The sequence below is a fragment of the Primulina eburnea genome, chromosome 4, assembly GCF_022965805.1.
Source record: "Primulina eburnea isolate SZY01 chromosome 4, ASM2296580v1, whole genome shotgun sequence".
Lineage (NCBI taxonomy): Eukaryota > Viridiplantae > Streptophyta > Magnoliopsida > Lamiales > Gesneriaceae > Primulina > Primulina eburnea.
The window spans coordinates 2,964,548-2,979,689 of NC_133104.1; the positions used below are offsets into that span (position 1 = coordinate 2,964,548).

The 15,142-nt window shown below is 29.4% G+C and overlaps 1 protein-coding gene across 4 annotated transcripts; it reads left to right on the forward strand.

The window, feature by feature from the left end:
- Positions 1–10,831: 10,831 nt before the first annotated feature.
- Positions 10,832–14,522, forward strand: LOC140830622 (uncharacterized). 4 transcript variants are annotated; one of them, XM_073194028.1, is made up of 8 exons: positions 10,832–10,971; positions 11,429–11,771; positions 11,900–11,971; positions 12,856–12,920; positions 12,990–13,146; positions 13,319–13,411; positions 13,911–14,000; positions 14,133–14,522. In XM_073194028.1, the coding sequence occupies exons 2-8, from the start codon at positions 11,478–11,480 to the stop codon at positions 14,280–14,282; spliced, it is 921 nt and encodes a 306-aa protein (XP_073050129.1). In that variant the 5' UTR covers positions 10,832–10,971; positions 11,429–11,477; the 3' UTR covers positions 14,283–14,522. The 4 variants fall into 4 exon arrangements, with proteins under 4 accessions (XP_073050129.1, XP_073050133.1, XP_073050131.1 ...); XM_073194032.1 differs by having other exon boundaries at positions 11,511–11,771; XM_073194030.1 differs by having other exon boundaries at positions 10,970–11,142.
- Positions 14,523–15,142: the final 620 nt, after the last annotated feature.

Genomic DNA, 15,142 nt, shown 5'->3' on the forward strand with positions numbered 1-15,142 from the left:
TCCAGTATATTTTGATGTTTATCCAAATTTATCTTTATCTTTGTTTGATCCAAATATATTAGATGCTTTAACATTAAATGTTAAAACTCATGGTTATAATTATACTCCTGGAACAGAAGTTATATGTATCTGTTATCGTATTTATTATAAACCATTATTTACACTGAATCCTATGTGTAAAAGAATAGATAAAAAATTAAATGAAACTATTCTAATAGAAACTAATTTTAATATATCTAATATTACAACTCGTAGATCTATAAAATGGGAAGAAATAGAATTTCCAGAAAACTGGATAATTGAACAAGCTGTTCCTAGAAATCCTATAATAAATAGAGATTTAGAACAAGTCATACAAACTAATGAAGGATCTGTTCAAATACAGTTTAATAATGAACAAAGAAGATTATTACCCTCTTCTGTTTATGCTAGATCAAGATCTAGTCATTCATTTATTTCTCCTCTAGATTATATGGTAGATATACCACAAACTTCTAGAGCTTCTACTTCTCAAGTTAGAGAAGAATTAGAATCTACCAATACAGTAGATGATTTAATTATAAATCAGAATAATATTGTTCATAAAAGTAACTTTCAAAAAGTTAAAGAAACTGATACAGTTTCAGAAATGAATTTTAGTATTTAATGGATAGTAAATCAAAGATTGATTTTACTAAAGGATCTTCTGCTAGAGCTAAGATCAATGCAGAATTTTATTTACCCAAATGGGAATCTTTCAGAAATTGGTACTTTAAAAGTTTTTCTGAAGAAGAGTTTGAATATATTGTTTCAACATTTTATAAATATTGTGAAAACCAGAATAAACTTATACATTTTGTTCCTTGGTTTTTTAAAACATTTATTATAGATTATATTTCTATTCTTGAAAGAAATTATAAACTTTCTTCAGGACAGATTCAAAAATCTGTTTATCCTCCTCAACAATCTTTTATAATAGAAAAGAATAATAAAATTTTAAATTTTACTGCTTTTTCAAAATTATTTGAGAATGATATGTTACAAATTACTGTCAAACATATTAATCAGATAATTGAAAAACAGAATTATACAAATTTATATCTCACGATTATAGGAGAAGAGATTAATTCTCTTAAGGATCGTATTGATAAAATTATTTTAGCTATTAATAAAATTAAACCAGATGTTCATATAGAAGAACCAGAAAATAATATTGTTTCTGTTGCTACCTCATCCATTCAATCCCCACCTGATATAAAGGATTTTAAATTTAAATCTTCTGTTTCTGATATAGAAAAATTATTAGAAGAAAAATTTAGAAATCTTAATTTAAATACTCTTAATGAAGAGTTTGAAGAATTAGATAAGATTAATAATCATTCTGAAAATGAAATTAATAAAATTAAATGGGCTGATAGACCTACTACATCCAAATATTACTATAATAAACCTACTCCCATGGATGTTCTCATTGAAGAAAATGAATATATTTATTCTAATAATTATAATGGGAAAAACATTTATGAATGGAATATTGATGGTTATAGTGATAGGCAAATTTATAATACTGCTCACAGAATGCTAATGTATAGTACTGTGTGTAAATCATCAGGTAATACTGATAAGAATATTGCTAAATGATAACAGCAGGATTTACTGGCCAACTTAAAGGTTGGTGAGATAATTATTTACATTATTCTCAAAAAGATGAAATCTTTAATTCCATAAAAATAGAAAATAATATTCAATCAGAAAATGTAGTATATACATTAATACTAACTATGATTGAACATTTCACAGGAAAATTCACTGATAATAGTGAACAAATTAGAACTTTATTAAGTAATCTAAAATGTAAAACACTTACTGATTTTAGATGGTATAAAGATACTTTCTTATCTCGTATTTATGAGATTCCAGATTGTAATAATAGTCTTTGGAAAGCTAAATTCATAGATGGCTTACCTTTCTTATTTGCTGAAAGGGTTAGAAAAGTATTAAGAAAAGATGATATAAATATCTCTTATGATAGTTATACTTATGGTAATTTAATTAACACTTGTATTCAAGAGGGTTTAGCTCTCTGTAATGAATTAAAATTAAATAATCAAATTAAAAGACAGAATTTACTTGAGAAAAAACAACTAGGTAAATTTTGTGATCAATTTGGTATGGACTTACCTAATAAAGGTAAGAAGAAAATTAAAAATAAGGATGAAAAGATTTATAAGAAAAGACATTTGTCTGAAAGACAAAAAGAAAGAAAAAAGAAACGAAAAGAAATTCGTGAATCAACTAAAGCTGATAGAAAAAAAGATAAATACAAAAACAAATTAATAATTTGTAGAAAATGTAAAAAGCCAGGACATTATGCTAATCAATGTTGGGCTAAAAACAAAATTAATAATTTAGATATAGATGATAATCTAAAAGAAACATTATTTAAAATAATAATGGATTCTAATAACAATTCTGATAGTGAAACTGAGAATTCTTCAGAATCCTATAATTCAGAAGAAATTCTGGATAATGAATAAGATATTTCTGATTTAGAAGAATGTAATAATTGTATACAAAGAAAATCTTGTATAAATCCTATAGAGGATAATAATAATAAAAATGATGAGTTTTATAAACTTATGTCTCAATTTCAAGATTTAAATATTAATGTTTTAACTAACAATAATATTTTAGAATTCCTTAAAATGATTAAGGATCCAATATTAAAATCCACTATCATAGATCAAATGGAGAATACTGCTTCAACAAGTAATAATGAAAATAATATTCTTGTTAAACAAGAACAAGCTTATTCTATGAAAGAAGTTAAAAATCTTTTACAGAAAAAATATAGTCAACAAAATCCAGTTACTATACAGGATTTAGTTAAAGAGATTGATAATCTTAAACAACAAATAAAATTTTTACATGATAATAATAATAGTTTAAATTATCGTATTTCAGTCATTGAAAATCATAATAATTCAATTTCCGAAAGTTTTGAAAATATTCAAGATATTTCATTTCCTGATAATAATCAGAAACATTTATCTGTTTTGAGTATGATTATATCTCAAAAATGGTATACTAATATTACTTTATTAATTGATAATTCTTATAAAAAGAATTTCATTGCTATGATAGATAGTGGAGCAGATTTAAATGTTATACAGGAAGGATTAATTCCTACAAAATATTTTCATAAAACTACTCATTCTCTTTCTCATGCAGGAGGAGAACCTTTAGAAATAAATTATAAATTACCTAAAGCTTATATTTGCAAAGATAAAAACTGTATTCAAACCAGTTTTTTATTAGCAAAAGATATTTCTAGCCAACTAATACTTGGTCTTCCTTTTATTTATCAAATTTATCCTTTAACATATGTTGATGAAACAGGTATAATAGGAACTTATCAAGGTAATCCTATTTCTTTTCAGTTTATAACTAAACCTGTTCATAGAATTTTAAATGAACTACAGGAACAGATTGAAAGAAAAACCTTTCAAATAAACTCTTTAAAAGAAGAAATAAAATTTCTTACAATTGATGATAAATTACAGAATCCTAAATTACAGGAAAAAATAAAAACTATTTATAATAAATTTTCATTAGAAATATGTAATGATTTACCAAATGCTTTTTGGAATCGTAAGAAGCATATTATTTCTCTTCCATATGAAGAAAATTTTGATGAAAAAAATATTCCAACCAAGGCTCGTCCTTGTCAAATAAATTCTGAATATTTAGAATTATGTAAGAATGAAATTCATTCTTTGTTAGACAAAGGTTTAATAAAACCTTCTCAATCTCCTTGGTCATGTACTGCTTTTTATGTTAATAAACATTCTGAGCAGGAAAGAGGTGTTCCAAGATTAGTAATAAATTATAAACCTCTTAATAAGGTTTTGAAATGGATTAGGCATCCTATTCCTAATAAAAAAGATTTATTAGATAGACTAGTGCATGCAATTATATTTTCAAAATTTGATTTAAAATCAGGATTTTGGCAGATTCAAGTAAAAGAATCTGATAGGTATAAAACTGCTTTTAATGTTCCTATAGGACATTATGAATGGACAGTAATGCCATTTGGCCTTAAAAATGCCCCTTCAGAATTTCAACAAATTATGAATGATATTTTTTATAATTATAGCAATTTTATAATTGTTTATATAGATGATATCTTAGTTTTTTCTAATGACATTGAAACACATTTTAAACATTTAGAAATGTTTAAAAATATTGTTATACAAAATGGTCTTGTTATATCAAAATCTAAAATGATTTTATTTCAAACTAATATTAGATTTCTTGGTCATATGATTGAAAAAGGAAAAATAATTCCTATTCAAAGAAGTATTGAATTTGGTTCAAAATTTCCTGATATAATTACTGATAAAACTCAGTTGCAAAGATTTTTAGGAAGTTTAAATTATATTTCTCCTTATATTCAAAATCTTACTAAAGATTCTGCTATATTATATGATAAACTAAAGAAAAATCCTTTACCTTGGACAGATAAGCATACTAAAGCTGTTCAAATTATTAAAGATAAAGTTAAAAATCTTCCTTGTCTTATGCTGGCAAATCCTTTATGGGATAAAATTGTAGAAACTGATGCCTCAGATATAGGTTTTGGAGGAATTTTAAAACAAAAAGATCCTCAAACAAAACAAGAATATCTTATAAGATTTTATTCTGGGAAGTGGAATAATGCTCAGAAAAATTACTCCACAGTAGCAAAAGAAATCTTAGCTATTGTTAGATGTATTTTAAAATTTCAAGATGATTTATATAATCAAAAGTTTATTATAAAAACTGATTGCAAATCTGCAAAGTTTATGTTTAATAAAGATTTTAAACATGATGTGTCTAAGCAAATGTTTGCTAGATGGCAGGCTCATTTAGCTCCTTTTGATTTTGAGATTATTTATAAAAAAGGTGAAGATAATCATCTACCAGATTTCTTAACTCGAGAATATTTATCTTAATGTTTTCATTTACAGATATGTACTCTCGAGGCAGAGGAGAGTCCTCTTATAGAGGGCGAGGTGGTAGGGGAAAACCCCCTAATATTATAGCACAACATGGAAAACAGAGGCTAATAGCCCAGAATTTATCTAATTCATCATCAGCCAGTAATACTGAGCAGAATGAGTTATACAATGAATTTCAAGAATTCTTGAAACAAAAGCAGAAAAATAATTCTGATTCTCAGTCTTCAGCATCATATGCTAATATCATCAAAGAAGATGATAATGATACCGCTCTTTATACAGAGTCAAAACATAAAGAATTAATTCTTCTTGTAGAAGAAAAAGATATCCAATGGGAAAAAACTCCTTGGATTATTATGGAAAGATATTTTACCAATACATCATATGTATATGGGGCTTATAAGCAAAGAGGATATTATGAGAATCTTCTCATATCTACAAAAAGTGTTGATATTACTCACTTTTTCAGTAATACTCAACAAAAAGGAAGTTATAACTTCTCTAAGTTTATTATCAAAAAGATTATATCTATTGAAGAATGTGGTATATCTCCATTGGTTGAAAAAGAGTTTTACTCAGAAAATCATAAAACCAGTTTTAAATTCAATTTCTGGGATTATATTGAAAGTTTTAATAAAACTTTATTATATGAAAATGAAAAAAGGAAACATACATGGTTTCTTAAGATTTGTGAAAATGTTTTCCATTATCCTATTCCAAATTGGTTTTTTATTTGGTGGAAAATATTTGGTCCATCAGCAAAGATTTTGCCAGAGGTTTTTATAAAACCATTCGATACTTGGTTAAATGTTGCACCAATTATTACAAAAAGTTTTTCTGAACATTGGATTGATGGAAAGACTTTATGTCTATTCTTCATGGAATTTGGTATTCCATGGATCTGGAAATGGCAGCCAGAATTTGGTTATACAGATGAAGGTATTCCTTGTCTATGGAGAACTAGCTCTACAAAATTTTGGGATAAAATGTTACGAGAAGATCCAGTATCTGGAAAACTTCATGGTCATGACACCTTACTTCAAATGGAAGAAAAAATTTCTTCATATCAGAAAGATTTGTTCAATCAACAACAAAAAGAAAAAGATGCAATGAGTCCATTTAAAATTTTGACTCAAAAATATTCAGAGATCTATTCTAAAGAGAAGATGGTAGAAATCTACATTGATGAAATGAAAAAAGATCTTTATAAGAATATGGGATGCTTTGATTCAAAATCAGACCAATCAATGGCTTCAGATACCAGTGATAATCAATTCATACATTTAATGAAGATGCATGATGCACAGGATCCAGATGAGGAAATTCCTCAATTATCTCAAATTGAGGATATATTTGAAAATTTGAAGAAATCTCTCAAAGATAATACCAAAGATGACTAGAATCGTTGAAAGTGGAATCTCACTATTCAATAGTTGGTGGAATAACACATCATCATGGCATATCATGACAAAAAGTGGGTGGCATATCACTATTTACTTTTTGAATTTTGTAACCATGTTACTTTTGCTTTAATAAAGCATTTACTATTTTTATTTAGAGATGGAATCCGGGGTCAAATTATTTAACTGAATAAAATAAAAAAAATTTATGTTTATTTAAAAATATATTATAATAATTATCATACTCTTTAAATGTATACAAATGGTATAAATTATTAATTAATACAAATATATATATATATATATATATATATATATATATATATATATATCAATTGATAAATTATTAACTAAATATAATAAATAATAATATAATTATATATTAATACAATTATATCTCAATAAATAAATCACATATAAAAAATGTTTTACTCTATTAATAAAATATAACAAAATAAATATATTATGTTTATATTTTGTATTGATCATGATCTATTGATTTTTCAGGTCTGAAATCAAATTTTTCACAATATCTCGTGTATCATTGCTCATAATCTTATTCAACTTACAGTCATGGTCTATCTCGTTTTTCTAGCACTCGAACCTAGTATTCTAAGTCAAATACGTAGGTTCTTTGATTGCGAGTGCTCGTTATTGACCTGGAGGTAATCAGTCTGAGTGCTGGGGAAGATGAAAGAAACTAATGTCAGGAGTGATATAACATTATGAGTAATGATACATGAAATATTGTGAGCGATGCGATTGCATGCCCAAAATATTTGTAGGTACATGGTCATTACTTAATTAAATTAACATACAAGTGTAAAATTCACAAAACTTATTGAAAATGTCTTAATCAAGTTCATAGTGGACGTGTTACTGCTATGAACATGCCTCTCTCTATGTATGTATATAGAGTTGTAATATTGATTTCAGTCTTAATTAGTAGTGTGTGTTGTTATTTCTATGGGGATGCCAGTATATTTGTATCAAACTTATTTTTTTCCTATTTTAATGAAATCGTTCATTAAAAAAAATATATATAGAGTTGTTAGATGCAATAATTGTCCTTGCTTGATAGAGCGATCGAACCGTGATGCTTGAGCTGTTGTGTGGTTTAAAAGATTTGAGTTGCACAATTATTACTAGCTATAGCTTTTGGTAAAGCGGTAAGCACTCGGTCCTACAATTGGTATCAGAGCAAAGGTCACGGGTTCGATTCCCATTGATTGCTAAGGAGTGCAATTATTAGGAGGGAGATTGTTAGATGCAATAATTGTCTTTGCTTGATAGAGCGATCGAACCGTGGTGCTTGAGCTGTTGTGCGGTTTAAAAGATTTGAGTTGCACAATTACTACTAGCTATAACTTTTGGTAAAGCGGTAAACACTTGGTCCTACAAGAATTGTAATAAAGTTATTACATGCAATCCACTAACCATAAACATGAATATACATTACTTTAATCAATATACAATAATTCACTAAAAAAAAAATACAATATTTTCAATAATTTTTTCAATTTAAATAAATATTTTAATTATTTTCACCACCAAAACATATATGGTCGGTCAAGCTGTTTTTTTTTTAAAAAAAAATAATATTCCTACTAATATTTTCCGTGGCCATTTTATTTCCAGCTTTATTTTGATAATTTGGAATTTCGGATATCAATCCTATCTCATTATAAACTCTCAAAATGGCCGTGAAAATTTTATTTAAAGAAAATATTCACGATCAAAATAACAATCTTGATTAAAACTATTACATATATTGGACAATAACATTTTGAAAAAAATATATTATAAAATATAACATAAATATAAATATAAAATAATTAAAATTGCAACCCCCAATGAAATAAGTAGTAGACATTTTCTAGGCGTGATTTGAGTCTTGGTTTGTTGAGCTTATTTTTAAGTTGCCGTATATTCCATCCGCTAACGACGCCGCATCATGAGCTAACCACTATTAATTTTTTATATTATAAGTATGTCTTACAAATCTATATATGTGAAACGGGTCAACCCTACCGATATTTACAATAAAAATTAATATTCTTAGCATTAAAAGTAATATTTTTTCATAGATAACTCAAATAAAAAATTCGTCTCACAAAATAAGACCCGTGAGAGCGTCTCACACAAATTTTTCCTTTATATTATTTGGTTTGATTTACAAAATCTGTACTTTGGAAAAAAAAAATCGACAATGTAATTTTCATGCCGTCCTCAAAAAAATATTTGAGCTTTTACAACATTAATTAAATACAGTTTAACTCATACAAATTTTCAAAGACCACGTTTCGATTTCAATTGTTTAATTAAGCAGCGGTCATTATTGTCTCAAATAATAATCCTCCCGATAATTTCATTTCTTGCAATCTATGCTAATTAAACATTGACTTTGACTCAGATATCATTTTTAGATTCCCGACCACTTGTCGTTTGATCAAAATTTATAGTTCGTGTTAATAGTTCAATTCAAACTTTGAACAATTATTGTATGTCAACATATACATATGTAAAATAAAGCTCATCAATAAAATATAAATATTTTTTTAAAAAATAATTTTTTATTATTACATGTTCTAAAATTTAAAAAAGAGCCGCGTTTAATGGATTTGACCGTGGACATTAATAAATGAGGAGCCAAAATTTTAGTGCCATAATTTTTTTTAAGAAAAATAAGTTATTTGCTTTCGCCTACGTAGGGATGTCAATAGGTCCGGGTTTTACTCAGACCTACAATGAACATGCGTGTATGGGATGGGTTTGAGCATACTAAATGAGTCATGGGGTGGGTCTCGGGTCCAATTTTTCAGACCCGTCCATATATGGAGCGGGTTATGGATTCTATGATACCCGCCCCATATATGTATATATAAATATTTTAGGGTTTTAGTTTTATTAATTTTCATTTTTTTAGTAGCTCACCTCAACTATAACGATTTTAGCTATTCTTATGTCAACTGTTGTATTTGAATATGCTTTTAGCAATAGTGGAAGAATAATTGGTCCTCATCTTAGTAGACTTAAATATTGCCTACTCACCGATTTTATATTGATCTGTTTAAATTATGTTATGACTTATTTTTGGGTATGTTAAGATTTTTTTGGAGAGCTAACAACTCTTTTTTTATGTCGTGAAAGTACTTTGTTTGTTATTATTAAGTGTGGTCGAAAACATGAATTAATTTTCGACAATGTTGTATTTAGAGGCTTGTCTGTTTCATAATTTAGTCATGTGAGAAGAAATATTACTTTCTTATTTTAAAAAAATTCGGGTCTCACGGGTCTACCCGGCCCCGTTTCATATTCGAGGTGGGATGAGTCCGAAGAATATTTAACCGGATGGGACGGGTAATGGGTCAAAGTTTTTTTCATGAAGAGGGTCTTGGGTTTAGCCAAATCTGTCACATACTCGTCCCATTGACATCTCTACGCCTATGCGTTTGATATTTATCTCTCTTATCAAACGTAAAAATTATAACATATCAAGATAAGATAATATCAAATTATCCCGAAAAATTACATCTTAAAGTACCAAAAAAAATGATTTAAATTTACTCTATGAATCACACTCGACTCACTAACCCTGTGTTTATTATGCTAAGATAAGAAAATCAAGGGCCACCAAAGAGTTATACCAACGGACAAGTAAGAGACAAGTCATATATAATTAATAGTAAATTACAATTTGTCACATTTCATGTATTTAATTTAATTAATCAACACATTATGTTTATTCAAACATGTGTTATAAAAAAGGAACATTTCCTCAAATTTTGTGCAGTAATGAGAATCCAATATCAAAGGGGATTAAATTTCTTTTTAAGATATATATATATATGGATTAATGAGAATCCAATATCAAAGGGGATTAAATTTCTTTTTAAGATATATATATATATATATATATATTTGAAATGGATATATAGATATATTTATTAGAGTGATATATATATCAGTTTTGATATGCTGCACATCTATCGTGCACATCTATGTGAACACCGATAAGGTGTCACTCATCCATTGGATGCGTAATTTTTCTATATTTCATCACATCCAATAGGTGAGTGACACATCATCGGTGCTTACATAAGTGTGCACGGTAGAGGTACATCATATTAAAACGGTATAAATATATATATATATATATATATATATATATATATATATATATATATATTGTAAATATATATGAAAATTGAAAGATATTGAGAAACAAGAAGAAAAAAAAGGAAGATTTTAAATTGAAAGATATTGAGAAACAAGAAAAAAAAAAAAGGAAGAAAAAAATCTTCATTATATATATATATATATTGTAAATATATATGAAAATTGAAAGATACTGAGAAACAAGAAGAGATATTGAGAAACAAGAAGAAAAAAAAGGAAGAAAAAAATCTTCATTATATATATATATTGTAAATATATATGAAAATAGAAAGATATTGAGAAACAAGAAGAAAAAAAAGGAAGAAAAAAATCTTCATTACACATTTGTTTTACCTTAAAATTTCCGTTGGCTGGGCGACAAGATCGCTTTCTCCATTTCCATTATTTTTTCCATTTCTTTGATCTTCGTTCAGGTACTTCTCTTATTTCTGTACATATTGTTCTTAACCTTTTTTTGGTTTAATTTCTTCGTGATTAAATATTGAGTTTTCTGTGCCTTTCAAGCTTAATACGATACCTGATCTCGCTGCTTTATCCAGCGTGATCAGTGGATTTACTTTCCTTGAGCACCCACATTTATCGTGGTAAAGTGTGAACAATAGAAAACGCTGTTTTCTTTTTTGAAGGATTAGTTGTTTCAACCATAAATTGAAGCATTTAACGAAATGGGATTTATGTTTTAGCTCCAAGAAACTTGAATGTGATGGTCAAAAGATCGTAACTTTGTGAAAACAAAGGAATGTATATGTGTTAGATTGTGAATTCGAAGAAACCGTCGAAAGTAAAGGCCAAAGGTCGAAACTTTAAATGAAATTGAATTGTTATTTTTAGATTGTGAATTGGGGATTTATGTTGGTGTTTTGTGTTCAGGAAATCTAGTGCTTTGTTTAAGGTTGTAGAGCTGTAAGAAAACGTATAGATGGGTGAACATTTGGTAGTGAATGTGGATCAGTTGACAAAGTCTGGGGCGGTGGAGTCTAATCCGCTGGTTCCTCCGGCCATGGGTTATAGGACCACCGGAAAAGCGGAAATGATGGGGCCCTCATCATCTACAGTGGCGACGGAAGACAATAAGGTGGTGGTTTTCGTGGAGGATGATGAGGAAGCAGATGAGCATGATCCACTAATAGGGATAGGGGAATGCCGTATTTGCCAGGAAGAAGATCATCTAAACAATTTGGAGAGCCCGTGTGCTTGTAGTGGAAGCCTTAAGGTAAATGTTTTGTGTAGATGCATCCTTCCTTTTGCGTAAGTTGGTTAACCATCATATGCACTTGTTACCTAATATTGTGCATTTTGATTTTTTGAGTTGATAAATAATTGAGACCTGTGATTTTGCAGTATGCTCACAGAAAATGTGTTCAGCACTGGTGCAATGAGAAGGGAGATATTACTTGTGAGATCTGCCATCAGGTTAGTAATGGCTCCTTATGCCTTTCTAGTCGTCTCTTTGATCTTTTACTAATGCTGGCGAAGGCTAATGATGTCAATTTATTGGTACTTTGTCCTATAATTATTTGGTAATGAGGTGTTCGAGTACTTTGTGCTACAATTATTTTGGTAGCAACAGTATCTCTATTGTAATGTGCGACTTTGTATTTGATATCAGCGATTGAAATATGTTGTGGGGTCTGTTGTATGGTTGTAAAATCTTTTAGTTACATCATTACTAGTAAGTATAGTTATTTTTAATGATCAGTCATACGATTTAGTTGTAGTCAAGCTCACACTTGGGATGGGAACTGTTGGGGTGTAAAATTATGCCTATTTTCGCATGACAGTTTGTGTCACCATGATAAAAAGATGAAATTTTCCAGTTGTGACTAGTGGCTGATACCATTATAGTTTACAGCAAAAAACAAGTCATTTTGCATTGCTATCTTGTTAATAAATCTGTTGATTACAAAACCTTCAGATAGGAATAAAATTTGCAGAAGAAACAATTTATTGTTCCGAAGAATTTTTTATATCAACTTGGATTTAGCAAACTGGAGTTTTTTTATGGTTAGAATGAAGATAGATTTTCCCTATTATGATAAAAGAAAATGTAGATTCTTGTAGATGCATAAGATACACACACGTGTCTGGTTTAGGTTTTACCTGCATATGCTCTTGATGTATATCCTTGCCTATTATCTTTTCAGGAGAATTAAACTCAGCTGATAATCTGTTGATAGATTGTTGACGTTTGAAATTGGATTTCTTTGTTGGAAATAAGCGTAGTAGAGCAAATTTCGGTGAACTGATATTTCATGTATTCTTTTGAAGTTATACTTAACGTATTGTTTTATGTTCAGCCGTATCAATCTGGTTATACTGCCCCTCCACGACCTCCACCTGAGGACACCACTATTGATTTTGGGTAAATTAATATCTACTAGTTAAATTTTTAACTATAACTGTGAATTCAGTTAAATTCTTTTTTTCACAGGGGAGTGTGGCAAATTTCTGGCACGCAATTTGAAATGCACGATCCTCGTATTCTGACGCTTACTGATGCTGAGCGTCAGTTGTTTGAAACTGAATATGATGATTATAATGGAACACACAGTAGTGGCGTTGCATTTTACCGTTCAGCTGCTACAATTGTGAGTTTGTAAAAAGTTTCACATCTTAAAGTTTGAATGTGCAACAAAGAATTCAACTATTTTTTGAGTAATCATCAAATAAAAACGAAAAAAAATGGAAGTTTCCTGAAGCATATTGATCAAAAAACTTAGGGCAATGTGAAGCAAAAACTTTTGGTATTTTGATTTGCAGTTATTGTCTCTTCTGGTGCTGAGGCATGGAATGTCCATCACGGATGATGGTAGCGATGGGAATGGAGACGACGATGCTTTGACTTCTATAACAGTAAGTGTGTATGAATTATTTATATGATTACACTGTGATGTTATAGCTCAAAATTCATTGTATTATGTTCCATCGATATCAGATCACGGTACCTCTCAAAATTTTTAGCAACCATTTTGTCTGAAAAGCTCGAGTTGATGATAGGAGGTGATTCAACAATAGTTTTATATTTGAATATGCACCTCTGCGTGTGAGTGACAAACTAGGGGATATATACCTGGAGTTAAAATTCCAGATAGCCACCTGTATATTGGTCGGATATTGGATGACAAAGGTCCAAAAATAAGCATATCGGACAAACATAGTGAATTATCAAGGGGCTTGCGCACCAAAGGTTTTGAACTAGTAACCTCCACTTTGATAAAATTAACTTTTTCTTTTTCCCCAAAATCTCAAGCTCACGCTAGGTACAAAACAGTTCCGTCAAATCGGTCACGGTCTTATAATAGCCTGTCATAGTTTTGAGATTGTGATTTGTGCTCGACTCTCCTAAATGCAGCTTTTCATGACTCAAATTGTTGGCTTTCTTTTGCCATTCTACATTGTACTCTGGGTCATCAGCATTCTGCAGCGTCGGAGGCAAACACAGGTAATTTTCATTTTAACCTCTTCACACCTCGTCTTCACATGAAATTGAAATATTTTGGAACTGAAAACCATTGCTAATGAGTGTCAAAGATTTCAATTCACTTGTCTTTATATTCTGCATTTCTTGAAACAGGAGGCTGCTGCACTGGCATCAACCCGGTTCGCTATTGTGGTTCAGTCGGCACAGAACGGAGGCGGCCTTGTTGTAGCCTCAGCTGCTGCACCACCAATCCATTCACAGGCCACCCCTGCACAGGCGGCTCGCCACCAGGAAGATGTTTAGGTGAAAATCAACATATGTGGGAGTCTTGTCTTCTTTTGGTTTTTTTATGGCACTATTATGCAGAAGAGACCATGAAGATCCAATAAGGTTTTCTTCTTTCCTCGACTTTCTTACTTGTTTCTGTTCCTGGTGTTGTATAAGGACTGAAAATTCAATACATACAGTTTGTATTTATGATGTGTATTCTTTGGTTAAATGAAAGTTTGTTACATGGTCTAATAAAAATATATTTTCCTTTTATCTTTCCTAACTCCTTTGTTTTCATTTTCTTGCCCCTAAATAATAACTAAATTTTTTTCCAACAAACAACTACTATAGTACATTTTTATGCCAATTACATGTTTACAACACATGTAAATAAGAAGAAATACATGAGATTGACTTGACACTTTCCGGACGAGCCTGTCGGACAAGATTTGTTTAATGCATTTTATCTGACTAACGTGATTTGTGGTTTATCTAATTCTCCTAAAAGATAGTGGTTGCGGGTTCTATCGACATTTTTAAGAAGTATGTCTGTAAATATATTAAACCAAATGATCTTTTTTGAAAACTTGACCTTTAGATGCGATGATCTCGAGATAATTCAAACCAAAGAGCAATGGACTTGCCTTGTGGTGACATTCTATTTGCAGGGGTCCCATTTCCCTTTAAAAATAATCCTCTACAGCATAATTTAATTACATTTCAAATTGAAATAGCCATTCAATGCAGCAATACCTTGATATGGTTAAGGGACACTTTCTTGAAAATTTAATAATAACGATATAAACCGCGATTTCGATATTTCGTGGCGGTGTTACCAATTTTGGACTTTGGTGGTTTTCAATCTCGTATTTTATATATTTGAAACGAATTTA

Excerpts from the sequence above, each read along its gene's own strand:
- LOC140830622 (XM_073194028.1), top strand. The coding sequence starts at position 11,478 with ATGGGTGAACATTTGGTAGTGAATGTGGATCAGTTGACAAAGTCTGGG. Across the intron at positions 11,972-12,855 it reads CTTGTGAGATCTGCCATCAG|CCGTATCAATCTGGTTATAC; the intron begins GTTAGTAATGGC and ends TTTTATGTTCAG. Across the intron at positions 12,921-12,989 it reads GACACCACTATTGATTTTGG|GGGAGTGTGGCAAATTTCTG; the intron begins GTAAATTAATAT and ends TTTTTTTCACAG.